Source organism: Mesoplodon mirus (assembly GCF_964341445.2).
Source record: "Mesoplodon mirus genome assembly, chromosome: 5".
Taxonomy (NCBI): Eukaryota; Metazoa; Chordata; class Mammalia; order Artiodactyla; family Ziphiidae; genus Mesoplodon; species Mesoplodon mirus.
The window spans coordinates 59,098,622-59,124,610 of record NC_138980.1 but is presented as its reverse complement, the minus strand read 5'-3'; the positions used below and the strand labels follow the sequence as shown (position 1 = coordinate 59,124,610).

Genomic DNA, 25,989 nt, shown 5'->3' with positions numbered 1-25,989 from the left:
AGTAGAGTAGTTAATTATCAGTCCTAGGGGTAATAAAGCCAATATTTCATGATTACTGTGAGCACTAAAGACGACACTTACCATTTGTTTGATCCATGTATGTGTGAGACACTATGCTAAGAGTATTACCTACATTATAATCCTTACAAAAAAACCATTTTCAGATGCCAAAACTAAAGGCTCTGAAAATGAAATAATTACTTCAAGGTCATATAGCTAGTAAATGAGAAAGCCAAGACTTGAACCCACATCATTTTGTTTCCCAAAATCCCACTCTTCCAGCTTCCTGTGATGCTGCCAGTTGAAATCACTGTGATATATGTAATTCAGAAGCTGTATAGTGTGACATCATGTAGAGCAGTGGTTCCCAACCTTTTTGGCAACAGGGACTGGTTTCACGGAAGACAATTTTCCCACGGAGGTGGGGGTGGGGTGGTAGGTGGGGGGAATGCTTCAGGTGGTAATGTGAGTGATGCGGAGTGGCAGATGAAGCTTCGCTTGCTTGCCCTGTGCCACCCGGTTCCTAACAGGCCGTGGACCGCTACCGGTCCAAGGACCGGGGGTTGGGGACCCCCTGATGTAGAGCACTGCTAGCTTTGTGCCCCAACCAGTGAATTTCACCCATTGCAAGAGACCATTGTTTTAGGAACATAAATGTCACCCTCTCCCTTAAGGTCCCCTGTGACCCCATGAGGAACAGGGGTTTCCACTACAGGGTAAGTTCCAGTTCATAGTCACTATGCTCATGATCTAATTAGAAGACTAACTGAATAATCACCATTGTATCAATCAAGCAATAAAGTTGAGTATGATTCTCATTTACATTTCTAAAGCAACATAAAAATAACCCCTTTTAAATGGTACCCACTCACTTTCTCCTTATATGCTAATACACGTCACAATTTCAAAGTCTGAAGAGAGATTTCCTGCAAAACGTTTCACTGACTTAAAGTTGCACATTTCACAGTTGCAACTGCCAGGTTACAAACATGAATTAACTCTGCTTCCAAATCAATTACATACTGATAAGTCTTTAGGGCTGACAACTTGCACACATTGATTTTAAACTCTAGGAGTTACTTCAAGGCTTTAGAATATTTAGCATTAAAAATTCCAACTTCATCCTGAGGGGCTTCCCTGGTGGCGCAGTGGTTGAGAGTCCGCCTGCCGATGCAGGGGACACGGGTTCGTGCCCCGGTCCGGGAGGATCCCACATGCCGCGGAGCGGCTGGGCCCGTGAGCCATGGCCGCTGAGCCTGCGCGTCCGGAGCCTGTGCTCCGCAACGGGAGGGGGCACAACAGTGAGACACCCGCGTACCGCAAAAAAAAAAAAAAAAAAAAAAAAAATTCCAACTTTATCCTGAGACTTTAGTGAAATATAAGTATTGTCACCAGTACTAATAATCAAACCAGAAATCAACTCCCTTATTTTAAAAATTGTTCTTTTTTCTCTTTGCTAAAATTGGATCATTTCAATTAATTCTCGTAGTCACATTGATTTACAATTAATTTTATTTCTTGATTTGAAGTAATGAATTGCAAATTAGTGCCATGACAGAATTAAAGCAACTGGGTAATTACAGTTGACCTTTGAACAACTCGGGGGTTAAGGGCACAAACCCTCCGAGCAGCTGAAAAATCTGTGTATAACTTATACTTGGCCCTCAGTACCCATTAGTTCCACATCCATGGATTCAACCAATCTCCGACCATGCAGTACTGCAGCATTTACTTTTGAAAAAAATCTGCATGTAAGTGGACCCAAGCAGTTCAAACCCATGTTATTCAAAGGTCAACTGTAACTCGAAGCCAGATACTCTTCTTTGTTATGGCTTTTAATTAATGTTGTGATGTGTGTACAGTGGGTGGTTGTATTTACATCGTGTATGTATTTTATATTTTAGAGTATTCAGCTTTTGGCATTTATTCAGATTTTTTGTGCTTTATACAAAAGCTTGCCATCTTGATCTTCTGTTCAATGATGTTTAGTGGCTCCCCAGCACATGGCATCAAGCCCTACCAAAGAAGGAAGAAAGATTCTCCCTTGGAAAAAAGGTTTCTTCTTGGATTCCTTTCTCCCTCTCTTTCTTCCTTCTTTCCTGCATTCCTTAAAGTGTCTTACAAAAATAAACAATATAAGATGTAGTTAAGAAAGCAAAAAAAGGAAGATGAAGTGACAAAAAGGGCTGGAAAAATAAAATAAGGGCATGTTAGAGCCATAGTAAGTGCCTGGAGATCTTCCATAGTTGCCAGTGGTAGTTATAAATTTGGTTCTGACTTTGCTAGAAACCGTAGCAAAAGGAGGGAAATGCTACCATTTATATGATTAATCATTCCTATATGATGCTTTTTTGGTTGCTAATGAGAAACATTAATGAGAAAGCACAACCGTTTTTCTGTAGAGGAGAAACGGTATTAAACCAAGGTATTTTTACTGAAGAGAGGCAGTGCAGCAGCAAAGTGTACTGGGGCAGGGCGATGGGTGAAGGCTAGGAAGAAGCCACAGCTAAAAAGAATCAAGATTAAAAAATAAACTTTCTCTCCACTCAAAGTCTGAGGTCTTTATCTTGAGAAATCTTCAAAGAGCAACTGTGTGTATATTTGGACTTTTCCTCCCCTTACGTCTTCTGCCTGAACCCTGTACTTTCTGGAACTAGAAATTGATAGAAAAAAAAAATTCTTAGAAAGCAGAAACTGTTTAAGTGTAATAAACAGCAGGAAGAAAAGAACGGAGACCTGGGTGGCCTTTAGGGATCACACTTGAGCTGAGGAAAACCACATGTCAGTGGGAAGAATCTGGTAAAACAGAAGGCATGGGTTATCTCTGAAGTCAGGCAGTAAGTGTTTCAGAGCTGCATTAAGCAGCCTCAGGGGCTTAGGGATAGCACTGGGGTAAGGCACCGCCAGGCTCGCTGCCCAAACACAGGCCAATGATATCCTCAAAGAGTATCTGCTACAAAATCACTGAAGCCACTGTTTCCATTTTCCTTTCTTCAACCCTTCAAAAAGAATGCAGCTGTCTCCTCTAGAGCCCCAACAAGAAGCAAACAGACCAAAAACTGACATCAGGTGGGTGTCAGACTGCCTGGAAAGGGGTGACTGCTAAGTTTGTGAGACACTACAGTATTTACCAAGGGACAGGACTCATCAGGAACTTGCCGCTCCAACCAGGGCCTGATTCACTCCTGGCTTTTCATCCTGAGTCAATCCATCCTATATCGACTGTTCTCTGTAGTGAAAGCTCTTAAGGGAAAACATGCTTGTAATGCTTCTCCTATTACTAAAATCCAAACCTAGCATTTCTGTTTGTTTTTTTTTTAAGTCCTCCCTTATAGTTAGTTCACAGAGAATACAGCTCATTGTACAGCCCACGATTTGGGTTCTTTTGTCATTGTATTAAATGCTATTTGTGCAACTGTCTTCTAGCTTGAGATCCTTAAGAACAGGCACTTATGTTAACTCTTCCTCGCACATCGTTTAGGTGCTTAACTAATTATATCAAACTAATGAAGGAACCCTCACATATTTTTATTTACCAATGGAGCAGCATTATTGAAATACCATAAATAAATCCAACCACTACAAAATGAATGGAGCTGGACATTAACATATTTTGGCTACCAAGCCTCAATTCTCCCTTCCTAAAAAGCACCAATTACTTTGGAGGATTTAACTTTCCTCCACTTCATGTCATCTTGACTGATACCCGCCTCCCATTATGAAATGGACAACAAGTGGTCACATGACTTAGCTTGGTCAATCAGATGTCTGACTGACTCTTGAGAGGCATACAGAAAGAGGAAATGGCTGGACATTATCCATGATGCAGAAATGTACTGACCACTTCTTCCCATGGTTGGCCACTGTTCCACTTCCTAGCTCTACTAGAATTCTCAAAGTTCTTGTTTATTTGCAAACCTGGTCCCCCAGAATTTTCACCTTAATTCTTTGAACATATACATTGTAGCTTCCCAAAAATTACCTTTGAATATGTTAACAAGTTAGTTTCTTTCTTTCTTTCTTTTTTATAAATTTATTTATTTATTTATGGCTGGGTTGGGTCTTCGTTGCTGTGTCCGGGCTTTCTCTAGGTGCAGCGAGCAGGAGCTACTCTTCATTGTGGTGCACGGGCTTCTCATTGCAGTGGCCTCTCTTGTTGTGGAGCACAGGCTCTAGGTGCACAGGCTTCAGTAGTTGTGCCATGCAGGCTAAGTAGTGGTGGCTCGCGGGCTCTAGAGCACAGGCTCAGTAGTTGTGGTGCACAGGCTTAGCTGCTCTGTGGCATGTGGGATCTTCCCAGACCAGGGCTTGAACCCATGTCCCCTGCATTGGCAGGCGGATTCTTAACCACTGTGCCACCAGGGAAGCCCAGCAAGTTAGTTTCTGATGTTTATAGTTAATAACAGTGGTAGATATATAATAGCAAAGATCATGGTGAAATAGCAAACTCAATTAAATGAAACCAAACAAACCAAAAATTAAGTAACCAGTATGGCCTGACAAAATACTTAAATGCTAGACATTTTATTTAGCCCTAAGTGTCAACTAGGACCTCTCTGTTCCTTGATACCTGGGGAAAATTGGCTGGAGACTCTCAATTCTATAGCCTGTAGAAATCTTTCTCTCAGATTTCTGATTCACACTCATCCTGTGCCTTTGGGGTGTTCATTCTCACACATGCATTCTCTCTTCTGAACTACATTTACCCAGACAGGAATGTCAGGCATCTCACCAATTTACACATGCGTGCACGCACGCACACACACGCTCATATAAACTATCTGTAGTATAGTAGGAGGCAGTGTGGTTTTATGACCTTGAGCAGTTTACTTAACCTCTTTGTACCTTAGTTACCACACATTGTAAAATGGGGATAATAATGATGTGCCTCAGAGGATCGTTTTAAAAATTAAAAGGATAATACACGTTAAGTTTATAGCTCATGATGACCTCACACATAGTAAACATTCCACACTCCTTTCCTAGCCAAGCTAGAAAATTTTGCTGAAGAACTCGGTGCTGGGAGAGGTCAGCACACACATCATGATTTTTAAACAAACAAACAAAAAGATGCAACCTAACTCCTCTCAACGTCTTACAGCCACCACGCAGCTAGATGTCCCACCTTCTGCTAAGCAGGATCCAGACTCTCCTTCTTCTCTGAATCTTCTCTTTTCCTACCTTCTCACTCCTCTGGTCACTCATTTTCCTGTCTTCAGAGAAAGTTTAAAAAATTCCTCTCCTGTGCCAGGGACCCAGACCCTTTGGCTTTCACTCTATACAGGCACTTTACCAAGTGAAGACATTTCCTTACCAAAAAAAAATTTCTGGTTCCTAGTCTTCAAATGATAAAATTTACTCTATCTAGTTATACTTAGAACATGGGTTTCTGGACCGTAGTTATCTGCATAGTACCCTTGTGATTTTTTCACATTCATTTATTAATGAATATTTTTAAAGTACATATTATTTTTCTTTTTTTCCAGCATTATGGAGATATAATTGACTTACAGCACTGTATAAGTTTAAGGTGTACAGCATAATGAGCTGACTTACATATATCATGAAATGAGTACCACAGTAAGTTTAGTGAACATCCATGATCTCATACAGATACATAATTAAATAGAAAAGAAAGACTTTTTCTTGTGATGAGAGCTCTTAGGATTTACTCTCTTAACTAGGATGAAGTCAGGTAAAAGATGCAAACGCCTAGGTACAACATGATAAATATAATTAACACTGCTGTATAGGGACTTCCCTGGTGGCACAGTGGTTAAGAATCCGCCTGCCAATGCAGGGGACATGGGTTCGAGCCCTGGTCTGGGAAGATCCCACATGCCACAGAGCGACTAAGCCTGTGCACCACAACTGCTGAGCATGCACTCTAGGACCCACATGCTGCAACTACTGAGCCTACATGCTGCAACTACTGAAGCCCGCGCACCTAGAGCCCGTGCTCCGCAACAAGAGAAGCACCACAATGAGAAGCCCACGCACTGCAACAAAGAGTAGCCCCCACTCGTCACAACTAGAGCAAGCCCGCGTGCAGCAACAAAAACCCAACATGGCCAATAATAATAATAATAATGTTACTTTCAAATTTTAAGTAAATGTATTTTAAAAGAAAACTCTATTTCACTACCATCAGTGGCAAAATAGTATTATCACCATAAGGTTACCTTAAAATAAATATTTATTTAAAAATAAAACAGACATTCACGTACCACCTAAAATCATCATGCATTACTATTGATCCATGCCTCACAATTTGGTAAATAAAGGTCCTTTACTATGGACACCCAGAGGGTGGGCTGAGAAGGAAATGGCTGGAAAGTCTGTGGCACTTGCATGTTACTAATATTGTGGGTAGAGATGGGGAGTAGGTGAGGATGAGCATATGTTGATGGGATCAGGTTAGAAATCAGACAGAGCGGATGGTCCAGAGACAAGATTCAGAGGGGTGATATCATCTTGTATCCTGCATTGCAGATCTACAGCACCCAGGAGAATGGCTAATGTTCATTTAATTGAATTGTATTCTGCTATTAGAATCCAATGCTGCTATAAATAAATGTTGAAAAGCTGGAAATGTTAGGGATCATACTATCTGAATCATCCAAAAAGAAGTACTGATTTTAACCAACTTAAATACAATGTCTGAAACTTAAAATAATTTGATAAACTTATCACCATTGACACTGCTCACTTTGGCCTTTTAATTAAGATAAAATGGAGACTCTCTAGATTCCACTATGCTTTCTCTGTGAAAATAATGCCACAAATTTTCAGAGGAAAATTAAGTATGTGGTACTAGCCTAAAAATCTCTGTTAAAGTCCTAAGACTGCACCAAGTCAGTGTGTTTGGTAAATATCAAAGTCCACGATGCTTCCATTGGGAGTGTAAAATGTTTTACTGCTGAATATAGAGTCTCTGTGCATACCTAAGTGTACTAGAACATCACCCTATTTGAAATATATGTAGCACAATTACTGGCTGATCAATAACTCTTCATTAAATACCCACCATGTGCCAGGGATTATTCAAGAGACATATTCTACCCTTAAGGAACCCCTGCATTGGGGTGATAGTACATCTTTGCAGCTCCAGTCACATTACACTAGAGTTGCTGTGAGTTTCTGTCAAGATATTTGACAGCTTCATTTTGTCACAGCGTTCTCCTACATCAAACACAGAGGCACAATGCCTCTGATCTATACCTGAAATGTGCTTTCCTACAGATCTCAAATGAAAGAAAAACTGCTCCTGTGATTGCACCAAGAATGTATTTTTTGAGCATGTCTTCCAGCTATTGATATTGATGATATCTTCAGCCTCAAATGCCAATTCATAACATTTAAGCCTTATTGAATACAATTTTCTCCACAATATTTGGTTGTACCGAATAAGATGCAGCAAGCCTTTAAAGAAAAAAAAATCCCTAGAAGCCATCCTATTATTTGATCTCCAAGGGTTGCAGGAAATTACAGAAAAACAAAACAAAAATCATTTAGCTTTATGTAACTATACCATGCAACCATCATGTCACATAATCTAATGACCTGGTTGATAAAAGAACTGGCAAACTAGCACTTGTCACAAAAAGCTATTTAAACGTATATCTAAAGTTTAGATGTACAGATAAATATTCTTAAGCTATTTTTACCCCCATTTAAATACATCTTCTTTCTTCCTATTACAGAGATGAATATCTATTTTCATGGAGGAGCATCTCCCGTAATGCAGACTTTTAGTATAGGCATCTGGAATCATTTACAGCCATATTATATTTATCATTTAAGCAGAAATGAAAAAACATTAATAATCAGACAGTACCACACTCACGATTATATATGAAATATTGAAGAAAATCCACATCTATTAGCTTTGTAACTCGACTACAACAGACTTTTCAGAGATCTTAGAGTTCAAATGACCACAATTTACAGCACAATATACAGAAATGTAACATACCTCACATTAGCATCAAGTTCATCCATTACAGGAAATAGGCATGGGTGAGTTGGATTTCAGTGTGCACAGGGTACTATAATGGGGAAATAAAAAAGAGATTAGACAAGAAAGTAATGTAGGAAAATAAAAGTCGTGAAGGGAAAAAATGCCAAATAATCATTGCTTCTTAATAATTAGGACTTTTGTAGTGTGTCGGTAAAGTATTTAATAAACAATACTACAGCAAAAAGCTATTGGCATACTGAGGTATGGCACAGCTGAGTATTGCAAAAAGTTTCTTTACATTTGACTAATCTCTTAGAGATTAAAACGTAAAGGTGTTTCTTTTTACTCCATGTTTAACCTGTTTGTTATTTTTTGCTCTTCCCAGATACATAGCTTGTTTATGTGATCTGCATTAGGACGCCAGTTGGTGAAAACAGGTAACTACATGTTATGATTAAAATAGTACACTGCCTAAAATGTTCAGCCATCTTGTTTCCTATGAGGATTTTTCAGGTTATTTTTTTAAAAAACCCTTTTTGAGGGTGGATAAATCTTGAGAATCTAGTAAACTCTTGAGAACCCTCTTCCTAGAAAAAAAAAAAAAAAAAGATGTGCATGTACATACATACACACTTTCTGGGGAGCCCATAATTCCTTGAGGCCCCTCCACGAACCCCAGGCTAAGAACTCACAATTGAAGGGGAGTCAACTTTCAAACTACTGTAAGTTCCTCTAGCATAGACCCTCATAAGACCTTACACCCTTTAATGGATGGACACTTACTGATCTCCACCAAGTCAGCTCTCTGAACTGGCTGTGTAGTTTCAGTTTTCAGAAGAATTCTTATATTTTTCACCACATTTGTTCTAAAACATGGTGAATCAGAGAACGTAGGGGTGGAGCTCAGTCTGTTTCTTTTGGGGTTACCCTAAGCAAAACCGTTTCTCCTTCTAACTTCATCCTCTACTTCTCAATAAACAGAAGGGATTGGAAGAGATGATCTCTGGATTTACTTCTAGCTCTGATATTCTATAATTCCATCTGCTGGTTTTCCAATAAAATTTTACAGGGAAGAAGCTGTAAATCTGTTTATCTACATAACAAAACCATGAAACTCAGCCTGGGCCCTTGGATTCCTTGGTCAGGGTGAACCAAACAAATATGCCTGGCAGCCAGGAAAAGAATGGCAGGCCACCAGAGCTGGAAAGGACATGGATCTCTCTGTGTTTTTCAAAGTTTATTCTTTAAAGCCTCTAATATTAACATGGGCTCCCACGGGCATTTCTGGGTTTGTGACAGGTATGAGGAAGGCTCAGCCTACAGGACTCAATCCCCTACTCTGACCTCAAGCAAAGCACTTCTGTCTACTTCTATCTCTTTTACATTTTGAATCTGGAATAATCTTTTATTTGAAGTACATAAGTACAAAGCCCTAACTACTGAAGCGGCAGGGTTCCATCCTTTGTACTCCTCTATCTAAAATCATTCCTGAAGTGAGATGATGTGTGTGCACATCTGTTTTTTATCTAGGCAGATGATGATCAAGAGTTTACTAGATTCTCAAAGGGATATGATTACTCACTCTCAAAAATGGTTAAAAAAAACCCTGAAAATACTCATACTGTTTGAATCATAACAATACAGTTACCTATTTTCACTAGCTAGTGTCCTAATGCAGATCGTATAAATAACCTATGTTTCTGGAAAGAGCAAAAAATAACAGATTAACATCCATTCCCATGGCTTAAGAAACAGTCTGTTCACTAGAGATTTCCAAAGTTATAAAGTCTAGGCCTTTCCCAGACTCATATCACCTACCTGACCTCTCAACTTGTATGATTAAAAAGCATTTCAAACTAAACCCTTCATTTCCCGCTCCAGCACAAAAACCTACTCCTCCCCTAGTATTCTCCATCTCAGTAAATGGCTCCAACATTTATCCAGTTGCGCAGACAAAACACCACATTTTTTCACACCCTACAATCAAACTATCAGCAAACTCACTGCCTCTACTTTGAAAATGATTCCTCAATCTGACTTTTTTTCATTACCTCCAAAACCAGCACCTGGTCCAAGCCACCATCTCCTTTCCCAACTGGTGTCCTAACTACTCTCCTAACTTTCCTAACTGGTCTCCTGCTAGCTCCACTATCATCTCTTCTCCCCATGGTAGCCAGAATATTTTTTAAATGGAAGTCAGATCATTTCTTGCCTATATAAAATTCTAGTGGCTTTCTGTCATGCTTAAAATAAAATCCAAACTCCTTATCATGATCTGGTCCCAGCTCCTCTCCAACTCAACTTTAGCCATGCCCCACCCCCTCACCACCTTTGAACTCTTTGGTTTTGCATCTTTCCTTGACCATCATAGTAGGCTCTCACCTCAGAGCCTTTTCACTTGTTTCCTCTCCCTGGAATGCTACCACGTAGATCACTCCCTTACTTCCTTAGGGACAAAGGAAATAAGGCTGTCACTTCCCTGACCATCTAAATAAAATTTTAGACCCCATTTTCTGAAAGTTTCCGTCCTCTGTATCCACTCTATTTTTTTCTTCTTAGTACACACCTTATATATACACCATTGCTTCTTTATTAGTGATCTATCTCCCTTACTAAAATATAAGTTTCAAGAGGGCATAATTATATCTTGATCACTATTATAACCTCAGTGCCTAGAAAAATGCCTAAAGTATTCTCTTCATAGATATTTCTTGAGTCAACTAAGTAGTTAATTTGTTTTGCAAATGAGGAAACTGAGGTTTGAGAGCTTGTGACTTTCCCTCTGGGAGGTAGTATATGAACCACTCCAGAATAAATATTGTAATTTTTAAAAGTATCAAAAACCAGTTCATCTTATTTATTTACTCTTTACTAAGTATTAACAAGTGCCAAATACTGTCCTTTTCCTTCTCTTCCAACCTCTGAGACTTTATGTCTATTGTTAGATGAAGAGACTAAGGGTCAAAGAGGTTAACTGACTTGCCAAAGTCACACAGCTAGCACTTAACCAAACTGAGAATTCAATCCAGGGTTGTGAATTCTGAAACTCAAGCTTTATGTTTCATAGTTTTTGTCATCCTATCACACTTCCTCCCACTGTTAACAAGGGAAACTCCTCATGAAAGTGAATATTTGCTTTAATTTTCTGCTGACCATTTATTTCCTCTTTCTCTGAGAACAGTGCCTTGATTTTCCTTTGTGGAATGCCTCCCCTGCCTCAATCCCACTGATGAGCACATGACCAGGACTGGCCAATCAGAATAGTCCATTCTCTGGCGACAAGGATTCATTAACTCACCAGCTAGACTGTAAAGCCAGCCCTGGGATTTTTGCTAGAAAGAGCCTGTCTTTCCCCTGCTGTTGCTAAACTGATAGACTTTCAATTTAAAGCTGCTGGTGGCCATCAGTGCCACTTTGTGGGGAGAGCTTGTCTGAGAATGAAGCTAACATCCAAAGGATAACAGAGTTACAACACAGAGAATGCCAAGTCCTGATGAGATAATTTGAGACTTAAGGTCTAGCAGCATCTTAAGACGGTTTTATACTTAAACTTCCCAATTACATTGAGCCAAAACATTCTCTTTTTTCCTCTGTAAGCCAATCTGAGTTGGGTTCCAACCATTATTTGAAACAAACAAAAAAATCCTTAGTTATATACAAGAAAATCCACATTGTATTTGTATACAGATGAGAAGGAAGAAAAGCTGGAACTAAAGAAAACAGTTAAAAGCTAGCTAAAGTTCATTCATTGAAACTGCATTTGAAAATGTTACAACATGGGGAAAATTATATATTCATAGCAATGTACATTGTTATATTTTGCTCATGGAAACTCAATGAGCAAATTTAAAATGACTGCCATTTAACAAGCCAGTGAGAACATGCATTTTGTTAGAGATAAATGAACAATAACAAAAGAGAAGCTGGTGATTAGTACTTATGCTGAATTGATTCATCGATTATAGTCCGCTATTTTCTGCCGTGCTCACCAGGGATATCTAATCTGAGCTGTGATTATAGGGACACCACTGGCTGGGAAGACTGCTCAGAGAGACAGGTGTGTGCAAGGAACCATGCTTTTATGTTGCATACTTATATTTCTGACTCCTTAACAAAATACTACCCAGTTAATTAAAAGTACTATCAACTGAGAGCATCTCCCATGCTCAGATACAAGCTATATCCCTTTTAAAAGTTCTAATTTGAAATTCAATTAGAACTCGTGTGCGTATGGCACACGTGCATGTGTGTGTGTGTGTGTGTGTGTGTTTTAATGATAGTCAGGCTGTATCCTTGTCTCCTTTAGAGAAACACTCCTAGATCATCATAATCAGAAAAAAAGTACAGCAAGTCCTGGGAAAGGGGTGGAAGAGGGAGCCAAATAAACCCTTCTACCATGTGAGGTAAATGAAGGTCTCAGTATTATCTCAGCAATAGGACATCAAGTCACTAATTACTCAAAACACTTTGTCACAAAAGTAAAGCTACAGCAACATACAACTCCATCAGATTCCTTGGAGCTTCTTTTCCTTGTTGGATACATTGAGACTGATTTTTCCTTAAAACGGGAGGAGAAGGAGGAGGAAGATGTGAAATTCTTTATGCCACCAAATGCTGATTCCAACCCTTAGTTTTCTGGCTTACAAATTTTAAAAAACTAAAGGGCAAATCCCAAAGGTAAGCACACCCCATCTTTACCCTTGTTCTTTTACTCAGAATACTCTGAAAGATTGCTGTGGAACAGTTGTTAATGGTTAACAGAAGGTGTGTAGTTGCATCTCTATTATGAGAAGTGTGAGCACAGGGCTCACCTGTAAATAGTCCCCACCTATTGGAGTGAAATATTGATGTAGTTTGGTATAGTGCCAACATCTGCCAACTTAGAGCTATGTCATAATCTCAGCTTGCTTTGCTGCACTTTGGTTTTTCTCCTTTGGTTTTGGCCGCATGGGCGGATATTCATGCATAACTGTGCATGGATTGACCACGTTTCTTTATAGAGTATGCCTACATGGGTTAAATTTCTACATCAAAGGGCATATTCCAATACCTTTGTTTTGGACAAGTGTCAGGAATAAGTAAAACATTATTTATCTTAATTGCCAAATTGAGGGTGGGAGCTTGGCACAATGGAAGCAACACTGGACCAGGAGTCACTCAGCTTGACCTGCTACTAACTAACTCACTGTTCCTATTCTTAAGCAAGTCTCTTCATCAGTCTAGGTCTCAACTGTCCCAACTGTAGAATCAACTAGGCCAGAGGGTACTGGACAGGGTGAGCAAAGGGAGAAATTTCAAGGAATTAGAACTTCTCGGAAGTTAAAGGAAATTTTGAAAAGGTGAGTTGCTTGTCATTAGAGGCATTTAGGCAGCATATGGGTAATTATTTAAGGATGTCTAAACAAGAAATGTGATTCTGGTGACTGATAAGGTTTCTTCCAATGTTAAAACTGTAGGACCGTGATAGTCCGTGTTAGTTCTGCTCAAATCCCCAGCAAAAGACCAAGTGTTTTGAATGATTTTCCAAATTTAAAAAATGTATGATCAATTCACATATACTGTCCCAAACAGGCTCCATCTCCTGAGCATGATCACAGACATTTCTGAACAGGTGGGACTAAAAGAAGAGCAATGTAATGTGCAATTAACTAAAGCCAGATATTCGCTAAGAGTTAGCTGTCAAATGCTTGTTGTTGGCCTCGTCACCTCATTACCCTAACTCACTACCAGCCATATGTACCAAAACAGCCAGCCTCACCAGGATCAAACACACAAGCATTCCCCAAAATAGTCTTCTGCATCCCATGGTGATCATGATTTCCTAGTAACCTTCACTGTGATAAAAACTCTTGGATCATCTGAAAAATTGCAACTGTGCAAATTCTCACTAAATGGAAGAAAAAGAGCCCTCTCCTTAGCTATTTACTATGACTTTGTTTTCTGGAAAATATTTGGAATTTATAGGATGTTGTTTCACCATTTTTTAAATTTACTTCAATCAGCTGATCATACTCTCGAAAAGAATTTCTCTCTGTAAATTAGTCCTGAAAAAATTTACATTATTTGTTTATCTAGACATCTAAGTGATGGTAGTTCACAAGTGCAAATGCATATAAACCATGAAAAAAAAAAAGAGTCTGTATTCCAGGAGCTGCACCTTCATTGCAAGTGTCTCTTTCTAGGGCTGGTAGTCAAAATGCCATTTGTGCTAAGTCATCTAGAAAGATTTAGTCTAAATAAAAACCTTCTAGCTGTTTCATTTCCATAACTGAAAATCCAAACAGATGCCAACTCAGTTACACTTAAGGGACCACCATGCTAATATATACAATTAGCATGCAAAATGGCTTTTAATTCTTTTCAAAATAATTAAGAATATTCTTACTAGGTAAGAAAACATTTCTCAGCTATAGTCCCTTTATTAAAAAACTGATACTGAAAACAGCCCTTAACCAATGAAAGAATATTTAAGAGGCATACCCATTCTACCTCTGGGGAAAAAATGGATTACAGGAAATGTAAAGGAGGAATATGAATTTCCATTTCATGTAGAACTGAATGGAGTATATCTAGAGCATTTCTAGAAATCGTATTTTTTTAAGGCATAGATCCCCCACCACCCCCAAATAACGTGATGAGGACTGTGAGGTTACAAGAAATCAGATCCAATTAAATGTGGATCTGGATATTTCATGAAGAAAAAAAGAAGATTCAAGTCATTTATTTATATATTTACTTTTCCGATCACTTGATTAATGTCCCACTCCCAATATGGCCACAGGTTCTACATGGAAAGAGACACAGTACTATTTTTGAATGAATGGCATGACATGATATGAAAGTTCAACTTGATAATTAGAGAAGGAATTAGCCTTGTCTTTGTGTTGCCAAAGGGGAGATGGTGGGAGTCTCAAGAGAAGTTTGAACCGCATTATGAGGTAAATCATCTGACATCAGAGCTGTCCAATTATTGACCTGTGTGCCTTGGCAAGTAACAAGGTCCACCTCAGTGGGAGGCTCAAACAGAAGCCAGAAAACCATCCGTCAGTCACGTCTGAGGGGATGAAGCAAGTCTTGGATGATTCTGAATTCTGATGAAATCCAGGAATGCAGCGAGAGCAGAACTAAATAAGAGACTGTTTACTGTAGAGCAGTGGTTCTCAAGTTTAAGCATGCATGAGAATCACCTGGAGGCTTGTTAAAACACAATGGCTGAGTCCTACTCCCAAGTTTCTGATTCAGTAAGTTTAGAATGAATAATCTGCATTTCTAACAAGTGCCCAGGTATTGCTGATGCTGCTGTTCTTGGGATGACTCCTTAAGGTAAAACATAGATTTCCCAATGTTTTCTCATGTCTCCTGGAGAAAGCACATGATATTAGGCAATAGGTGGATAGAAGTACCATTGGATCATATGGTAAAAAAATGTTTTTTCATTTTCTTTTTTAATCACTGTTGTTTACACTGAAGAAAAGGATTCATATATGTGTTAGCTTATCTTTAAGTCCTTCCTGATATTTGGTAATCTCTCTTTTATAATAAAAAAAACAGGTCGAAGGCTCACAGTCTTTTGTTAGAAACACTACTACTGGGGTCCCCCTAAGAAGCAGATCTTGAGGTGAGGATTAAATAGATGCACATAGCTGATTTGGCTGGTGCAGGTACACTGGCAGGGAAGTGATGATACAGGAAAGAGGATGAAAGGCAGCTTATAAGCCACTGAAGCTTAATCCCACGGGGAAGTTCTGGGAAACAGTGTAAAACGTATTGCCTCAGAATTATCCTGGACAAATGGGGAGGGAACTGGGGTATTGATACTCCCACAGCCATTATGTATTGCTTAAGAGCTGTCCACAGGGGGACATGGATTCCCAGGCATCTCCAGTCCATTCTGCTTGTGAGAAAGGTTGATTTCAGCAGACTGAGGGCAGCCCTCCCAAAATTATGTTGGTTCATCATTGGAAGTCAGGATGGTATACACAGAAATGGTAAGGGGATCTGTGGGAAAATGGGAGGAACAGTTGATAGTATCTGCTCCAACTATTTAGCTGAAATCTGATACACTGTGTTTTCTGCATTTGTTTTTTACAGTTACCTTCCATTTCTTGCAATTGGTACTGGTTTCCACTTATAATTTTCTTTATCTGTAAAATAAATTTATTTAAGGAAAACTAATTGATCTAAAGAAAAGTGCTATGTAAATAATGCTCCAGGGGCTTCCCTAGTGGCACAGTGGTTGAGAGTCCGCCTGCCGATGCAGGGGACACGGGTTCGTGCCCCGGTCCGGGAAGATCCCACATGCCGTGGAGCGGCTGGGCCCATGAGCCATGGCTGCTGAGCCTGCGTGTCCGGAGTCTGTGTTCCGCAACGGGAGAGGCCACAGCGGTGAGAGGCCCGTGTACGGCAAATAAAGTAAAATAAAATACAATAAATAATAATAATGCTCCAGATGCTTGCATGAGAAGGTGGCAAGAATCACAAGGGTAGTACTCAAATGACTGAAGTTTGGGAAATGCTAGCATAGTGGTTTAAAGCAGAGATTGGCAGTTGTTTTTTTGTTTTGTTTTCTTTTGTTTACAGTACGCGGGCCTCTCACTGCTGTGGCCTCTCCTGTTGCAGAGCACAGGCTCCGGACGCACAGGCTCAGCAGCCATGGCTCACGGGCCCAGTTGCTCTGCGGCATGTGGGATCCTCCTGGACCGGGGCACGAACCCACGTCCCCTGCATCGGCAGGCGGACTCTCAACCACTGGCCACCAGGGAAGCCCCTGGTAGTTTTTTTTTTTGTTTTTTTGTTTTCTGTAAAAGGCCATTTAGCAAATGTTTTAGGCTTTTTCAAGCATCAGATCATTATCACAGCTACTCAACTCTGGTGTTATAGTATGAAAACAGCCATAGACAATACATAAATGAATGAGCATGACTGTTTTCCAATAAAATTTGTTTGTGGACACTGAATTTGAATCTCATATAATTTTCACTTGTCACAAAATAGTATTCTTCTTTAGATTTTTTTCAACAATTACAAAATGTAAAAACCATTCTGAGCTCGCAGGCCAGTCAAAAACAGCAGCCAATCAGATAGTTTGCCAGCCCCTGATTCAAGGCATCAATTACCAGTATGCCCTTGGACAAATTACTTACTTTTCTTAGCCTCAGTGGCCTCATCTGTATAACAGGGGTAAGCATAATACCAATATCACAAGGTTACTGCAAAAAATAAATGAAAATGAATACTTACAAAGCAAGTGCCCAGAAAGTTCACAATATAATGTTAGCCAGCTATTGTATCAAGGTGGTCTCCAGTTTGGCAGTGCCTCAGTCATTGGAGTCTACATGTTTCATGCTCTACTTCTCCACAAAGGCAGCTAGGCACCTGGGGGCTGATCTCCCCTACTTTGGGATGTGGTTACAGAAATTATTCTTCTTCTCTACAGAATAGGTCCCTGAAAGCTGAACCTGAATATACCCAAAGGGTTTTGTCACCACCGATTTCAGAGGCCTGGAATTGGGAGCGCAGGTCAAGCCAAAATTTGCATTCCATCTAAATTAAGCTTCCAAATTAGTGTTTTGTATCTCGCAGAATTATGCTGCTGACAGTAGTGGTTCTCAAACATTTGAATACCTAAAAATCACTTGCAAAACTGCAGATTCAGGTGCCTCACTCAAAGAGTATCTGAATCACTAGGTCCAGGAATCTGCATTTTAACAAATGTCTCAGTGATTCTGGTGCAGATGATTCATGGAGAGCTGTTTGGAAAACACATCAAGGTTGGACTGCAATCCACCAGGTGAGCACGCCCTTCTGAAATCCTCTTTAATTGTCTTCCTGTATCTGTTTAAATGCCTCATCAGCTGAGAGACCAGGATTACAGTATTTGCTATGCATGCCAAAAGAAAAGTCTCCGCCAGCATATATACCTCTTCTGTCCTCACTCTTTTCTATTTCCCCTGAACCTCCTGGAGTAGAAAACAGTGTATTCAGAACTCTCTGCTTCAGATATCATGCGCTGATTATCATATACAATTAAGCATGCCAGTGCAATCTCAAAGGACGTGTGCTATTTAGAGCTTAGATGTAAATTCTTGAGCAGAAGCTGCATCTTTACTGGACTAATAAGATGTTAGCTCCCAAAAGGCTGCTGCCCACAGTTCCCTACCAATAGTTCCAAAAAAAACCTCTTGGAAAATATAAAACCAAACCATAGATTTTAAAGGGGTCCACTTAACACAGAAAAGAAGACTCCTGGGGAAGAAGCAGGAGAGGAGTAATGACATGTTTCTATAACTGATATTTGTTTAACACATATTAAGTACCAAATTCTTCACATGCATTGCCTCATTTCATCTTCACATCATGCTACAAAGGAGTACTACAATTATACCATTTCACAGACAAGGAAACTGAGGCATAGAAAGAAGATGTTATCCAAGGCCACACCAGAGCCCAGACCTTTCAACCATTAAGTTATACCATAAAGGATCCAGATCAACTTTTCCAGTTCAGTTTTATTAATTAGATATTTATGTAGCTCATCAAAACTTACAGAATGTCTACTGCCACCTGAAAGAGAATAATTTTTTTTTACGAATGCCCAACTTTGTTCATAGCAGTATGTGACACCGAGTTCCTCATTTTGCTTCCATAAGCCCAAGGTCTCCAGCTGTTCAACATGTTTAAGATATCCAGTCCACCTGTCTTGCATATCTGCTATTACTCATGAAGTTCAAATAAGATAACACATGTGAAAGTCCTCTGAACACTGTAAAAAGTTATCTAGAATGATAATTTCCCAGCCTATCATTTCCACAAATTATTTTAAAATGTTGAGAAGGAAGAGTGTTTTGCAAAATCATCTGTGTCAAAAATCAGGTTTTCCAAAGATCTGGTAGGTTGTAAAGTACCTATATTTGTGGAGCAGAAGAAACACTGCTTCTACATGGAAAGTAGACTATCATGGCTCAATGCAATGGAAATTTCAGGAGCTTGAGAATCTGATGACCTGGGTGCTGGTCATTGCCCTGCCACTAAGTGACCTTGAGTGAGTCTTTATTTCTCCCCTTCCAGGAGATACAGTGCTGCTTGGCGGTTAAGAAAATGGTTTGGGGGAGTCAGAGCAACAGCATTAAATCCACTACCTCCTCAGGAATGACATTAGGCAAGTCATGTCACCTGTCTTGGTCTCAGTTTCCCAGTGATAAAAACGAGAGTTAGAAACAACAGCTTGAGAGAGACCTTCAAAATGGCAGAGGAGTAAGACATAGAGATCACCTTCCTCCCCACAAATACATCAGAAATGAGGAATAGCTCCGACAGAACACCTACTGAACGCTGGCAGAAGACCTCAGACTTCCTGAAAGGCAAGAAACTCCCCACATACCTGGGTAGGACGAAAGAAAAATGAAAAAACAGAGACAAAAGAATAGGGACGGGACCTGAACCTCAGGGAAGGAGCTGTAAAGGAGAAAAAGTTTCCACACACTAGGAAGCCCCTTCACTGGTGGAGACAGCGTTGGGGGGGCGGGGAGCTTTGGAGCCACAGAGGAGAGTGCAGCAACAGGGGTGCAGAGCGCAAAGCAGAGAGAGTCCCGCACAGAGGATCGGTGCCGACCAGCCCTCACCAGCCCGAGAGGCTTGTTTGCTCACCCGCCGGGGCGGGTGGGGGCTGGGAGCTGAGGCTCGGGCTTCGGAGGTCAGATCCCAGGGATAGGACTGGGGTTGGCTGCGTGAACACAGCCTGAAGGGGGCTAGTGTGCCACAGCTAGCCGGAAGGGAGTCCGGGAAAAAGTCTGGACCTGCCTAACATGCAAGAGACCATTGTTTCAGGGTGCACGAGGAGAAGGGATTCAGAGCACCGCCTAAACGAGCTCCAGAGACAGGTGCAAGCCACGTCTATCAGCACAGACACCAGAGACAGGCATGGGATGCTAAGGCTGCTGCTGCAACCACCAAGAACCCTGTGTGCGAGCACAGGTCACTATCCACACCTCCCCTCCCGGGAGCCTGTGCTGTCCACCACTGCCAGGGTCCCGTGATCCAGGGACAACTTCCCCGGGAGAACACAAGGCGCACCTCGGGCTGTTGCAACATCATGCCAGCCTCTGCAGCTGGAGGCTCACCCTGCATCTGCACCCCTCCTTCCCCCTGGCCTGAGTGAACCAGAGCCCCCTAATCAGCTGATACTTTAATCCCGTCCTGTCTGGGCGGGTAACAGACGCCCTCAGGCGACCTACACGCAAAGGCAGGGCCAAATCCAAAGGTGAACCCCAGGAGCTGTGCGAACAAAGAAGAGAAAGGGAAATTTCCCCCAGCAGCCTCAGGAGCAGAGGATTAAACCTCCACAATCAACTGGATGTACCCTGCATCTGTGGAATACCTGAATAGACAGCGAATCATCCCAAAATTGAGGTGGTGGACTTTGGGAGCAACTGTAGACTTGGGGTTTGCTGTATGTACCTGACTGGTTTCTGGTTTTATGTTTATCTTAGTTTAGTATTTAGAGTTTATTATCATTGGTAGATTTGTTTATTGATTTGGTTGCTCTATTCCTTTTTTTATATATATGGACCTTTTATTTCTTTTTCTTTTTCTCTTTTTGTGAGTGTGTATGTGTATGCTTCTTTGTGTGATTTTCTCTATATAGCTTAGTTTTTACCATTTGCCCTAAGGTTCTGTCTATCCATTTTTTTGTTTTTTGCTTTTTGTTTTTTTAGTATAGTTTTTAGCACTTGTTATCATTGGTGGATTTGTTTTTTGGTTTGGTTGCTCTCTTCTTTCTTTCTTTCTTTTTTTATTACTTTTTAATTTTTTTATTTTTAATAATTTATTTAAATTTTCTATTTTAATTATTTTATTTATTTATTTATTTATTTTTGTTCGTTCTTTCTTTTATTCTCCTTTTCTTCGGAGCCGTGTAGCTGACAGGGTCTTGGTGCTCTGGCCGGGTGTCAGGCCTGTGTCTCTGAGGTGGGAGACCTGAGTTTAGGACATTGGTCCACCAGAGACCTCCCAGCCCCATGTAACATCAAACGGCGAAAGCTCTCCCAGAGATCTCCATCTCAAAGCTAAGACCAAGCTCCACTCAACAACCAGTAAACTACAGTGCTGGACACCCTATGCCAAACAACTAGCAAGACAGGAACACAACATCACCCATTAGCAGAGAGGCTGCCTAAAATCATAATAAGGTCACAGACACCCCAAAACACACCACCGGACATGGTCCCGCCCACCAGAAAGACAAGATCCAGCCTCATCCACCAGAACACAGGCACCAGTCCCCTCCAGCAGGAAGCCTACACAACCCACTGAACCAACCTTAGCCACTGGGGGCAGACACACACAAAAAAAACGGGAACTACGAACCTGCAGCCTTTGAAAACGAGACCCCAAACACAATAAGTTAAGCAAAATTAAAAGAGAAACACACATCACACAAAGGAACAATGTAAAAACCCACCTGACCAAACAAATGAAGAGGAAATAGGCAGTCCACCTGAGACAGAATTCAGAATAATGATAGTAAAAATGATCCAAAATCTCAGAAATAGAATGGAGAAAATACAAGAAACATTTAACAAGAACCTAGAAGAACGAAAGAGCAAACAATGATGAACAACACAATAAGTTAAATTAAAAATTCTCTACACGGAAACAATAGCGGAATAACTGAGGCAGAAGAACAGATAAGTGACCTGGAAGATAAAATAGTGGAAATAACTATCGCAGAGCAGAATAAAGAACAAGAATGAAAAGGACTGAGGACAGACTCAGAGACCTCTGGGACAACATTAAACACACCAACATTCAAATTATAGGGGTCCCAGAAGAAGAGAAAAAGAAAGGGACTGAGAAATTATTTGAAGAGATTATAGTTGAACACTTCCCTAATATCGGAAAGGAAATAGTCAATCAAGTCCAGGAAGCGCAGAGAGTCCCATACAGGATAAATCCAAGGAGAAACATGCCAAGACACATATTAATCAAATTATCAAAAATTAAAAACAAAGAAAAAATATTAAAAGCAGCAAGGGAAAAGCAACAAATAACATACAAGTGAATCCCCATAAGGTTAACAGCTGATCTCTCAGCAGAAGCTCTGCAAGCCATAAGGGAGTGGCAGTACATATTTAAAGTGATGAAAGGGAAAAATCTACAACCAAGTTTATTCTACCCAGCAAGGGTCTCCTTCAGATATGATGGAGAAATTAAAACCTTTGCAGACAAGCAAAAGCTAAGAGAATTCAGCACCACCAAACCAGCTTTACAACAAATGCTAAAGGAACTTCTCTAGGCAAGAAACACAGGAGAAGGAAAAGACCTACAATAACAAACCCAAAACAATTAAGAAAATGGGAATAGGAACATACATATTGATAATTACCTTAAATGTAAATGGATTAAATGCTCCAACCAAATGATAAATACTGGCTGAATGAATACAAAAACAAGACCCATACATATGCTGTCTACAAGAGACCCACCTCAGACCTAAGAACACATACAGACTGAAAGTGAGGGGATGGAAAAAGATATTCCATGCAAATGAAAATCAAAAGAAAGCTGGAGTAGCAATTCTCATATCACACAAAATACACTTTAAATTAAAGACTATTATAGGGCTTCCCTGATGGCACAGTGGTTGAGAGTCTGCCTGCCGAAGCAGGGGACACAGGTTCATGCCCCGGTCCGGGAAGATCCCACACGCCACAGAGCGGCTGGGCCCATGAGCCATGGCCGCTCAGCCTGCGCGTCTGGAGCCTGTGCTCTGCAACAGGAGAGGACACAACAGTGAGAGGCCTGCGTACCACAAAACAATAAATAAATAAAAAATAAAATAAAATAAAGACTATTACAAGAGACAAACAAGGACACTACATAATGATCAAGAGAACAATCCAAGAAGAAGATATAACAATTGTAAATATTTATGTACCCAACAAATGGAACACCTCAATATATAAGGCAAATGCTAACAGACATAATAGGGGAAATCGACAGTAACACAATCATAGTAGGGGACTTTAACACCCCACTTTCACCAATGGATAGATCATCCAAAATAAAAATAAATAAGGAAACACAAGCTTTAAATGATACATAAAACAAGATGGATTTAATTGATATTTATAGGACATTCCATCCAAGAACAACAGAATATACTCTCTTTTTTTTTTTTTGAAGTACACGGGCCTCTCACTGTTGTGGCCTCTCCTGTTGCGGAGCACAGGCTCCGGAAGCGCAGGCTCAGCGGCCATGGCTCACGGGCCCAGCTGCTCCGCGGAATGTGGGATCGTCCTGGACTGGGGCACGAACCTGTGTCCCCTGCATCGGCAGGCAGACTCTCAGCCACTGCGCCACCAGGGAAGCCCCAGAATACACTTTCTTCTCAAGTGCTCATGGAACATTCTCCAGGATAGATCATATCTTGGGTCACAAATCAAGCCTCAGTAAATTTTCTTATACTGAAATCATATCAAGTTTCTTTTCCAACCACAATGCTATGAGACTAGATATCAATTACAGGGGAAAATCTGTAAAAAATACAAACACACGGAGGCTAAACAGTACACTACTAAATAACCAAGAGATCACTGAAGAAATCAAAGAGGAAATCAAAAAACACCTAGAAACAAATGACAATGAAAACACGATGACCCAAAACCTATGGATACGGCAAAAGCAGTTCTAAGAGGGAAGTTTATAGCAATAAAATCTTACCTCAAAAAGCAAGAAAATTCTCAAATAAACAACCTAACCTTACACCTAAAGCAATTAGAGAAAGAAGAAAAAACAAACCCCAAAGTTAGCAGAAGGAAGGAAATCATAGAGATCAGATCAGAAATAAATGAAAAAGAAATGAAGGAAACGATAGCAAAGATCAATAAAACTAAAAGCTGGTTCTTTGAGAAGATAAACAAAATTGATAAACCATTAGCCAGACTCATCAAGAAAACAAGGGAGAAGACTCAAATCAACAGAATTAGAAATGAAAAAGGAGAAGTAACAACTGACACTGCAGAAGTTCAAAGGATCATGAGAGATTACTACAAGCAACCATATGCCACTAAAATGGACAACCTGGAAAAAATGGACAAATTCTTAGAAAAGTACAACTTTCTGAGACTGAACCAGGAAGAAATACAAAATAAAAATAGACCAATCACAAGCACTGAAATTGAAACTGTGATTAAACATATTCCAACAAACAACGGCCCAGGACTGGATGGCTTCACAGGTGAATTCTATCAACATTTAGAGAAGAGAAAACACCTATCCTTCTCAAACTCGTCCAAAATATAGCACGGGAGAAACACTCCAAAACTCATTCTACAAGGCCACCATCACCCTGATACCAAAACCAGACAAAGATGTCACAAAGAAAGAAAACTACAGGCCAATATCACTGATGAACACAGATGCAAAAATCCTCAACAAAATACAAGCAAACGGAATCCAACAGCACACTAAAAGGATCATACACCATGATCAAGTGGGGTTTATCCCAGGATTGCAAGGTTTCTTCAATATATGCAAATCAATCAATGTGATAAAACATATTAACAAATTGAAGGAGAAAAACCATATGATCATCTCAATAGATGCAGAAAAGGCTTTCGACAAAATTCAACACGCATTTATGATAAAAACCCTCCAGAAAGTAGGCATAGAGGGAACTTACCTCAAAATAATAAAGGCCATATATGACAAACCCACAGCCAACATCGTTCTCAATGTTGAAAAACTGAAAACTTTTCCTCTAAGATCAGGAACAAGATAAGGTTTTCCACTCTCACCACAATTATTCAACATAGTTTTGGAAGTTTTAGCCACAGCAATCAGAGAAGATAACGAAATAAAAGGAATCCAAATTGGAAAAGAAGAAGTAAAACTGTCACTGTTTGCAGATGACAAGATAGTATACATAGAGAACCCTAAAGATGCTACCAGAAAACTGCTAGAGCTAATCAATGAATTTGGTAAAGTAGCAGGACACAAAATTAATGCAGAGAAATCTCTTGCATTCCTAAACACTAATGATGAAAAATCTGAAAGAGAAATTATGGAAACACTCCCATTTACCATTGCAACAAAAAGAATAAAATATCTAGGAATAAACCTACCTGAGAGAAAAGACCTGTATGCAGAAAACTATAAGACACTGATGAAAGAAATTAAAGATGATACAAACAGATGGAGAGATATACCATGTTCTTGGATTGGAAGAATCAACACTGTGAAAATGACTATGCTACCCAAAGCAATCTACAGACTCAATGCAATCCCCATCAAACTACCAATGGCATTTTCCACAGAACTAGAACAAAAAATTTCACAGTTTGTATAGAAACACAAAAGACCCTGAATAGCCAAAGCAATCTTGAGAAAGAAAAACAGAGCTGGAGGAATCAGGGTCCTTGACTTCAGACTATACTACAAAGCTACAGTAATCAAGACAGTATGGTACTGGCACAAAAACAGAAATACAGATCAATGGAACAGAATAGAAAGCCCAAAGATAAACCCATGCACCTATGGTCACCTTATTTTTGATAAAGGAGGCAAGAATATACAATGGAGAAAAGACAGCCTCTTCAGTAAGTGGTGCTGGGAAAACTGGACAGCTACATGTAAAAGAATGAAATTAGAACACTTCCTAACACCATACACAAAAATAAACTCAAAATGGAATAAAGATCTAAATGTAAGGCCAGACCCTATAAAACTCTTAGAGGAAAACATAGGCTGAACACTCTATGACATAAATCACAGCAAGATCCTTTTTTTTTTTTTTTTTTTTTTCTTTTTGCGGTATGCGGGCCTCTCACTGTTGTGGCCTCTCCCGTTGCGGAGCACAGGCTCCGGACGCGCAGGCCCAGCGGCCATGGCTCACGGGCCCAGCCGCTCCGCGGCATATGGGATCCTCCCAGACCGGGGCACGAACCCGCATCCCCTGCATCGGCAGGCGGACTCTCAACCACTGCGCCACCAGGGAGGCCCCAAGATCCTTTTTGACCCACCTCCTAGAG

General features: G+C 40.2%; 1 protein-coding gene across 1 annotated transcript in view; it reads right to left on the bottom strand.

Annotated features, from left to right (window-relative positions):
* The window catches only part of HTR4 (5-hydroxytryptamine receptor 4), a 149,365-nt gene that overhangs the window by 115,022 nt on the left and 8,354 nt on the right, over positions 1-25,989 (bottom strand). The window contains exon 2 of the mRNA XM_082623089.1: positions 7,976-8,048. Coding sequence (XP_082479215.1) covers positions 7,976-8,001 — 26 coding nt within the window. The 5' untranslated portion in view covers positions 8,002-8,048. The remainder of the gene's footprint in view (positions 1-7,975; positions 8,049-25,989) is intronic.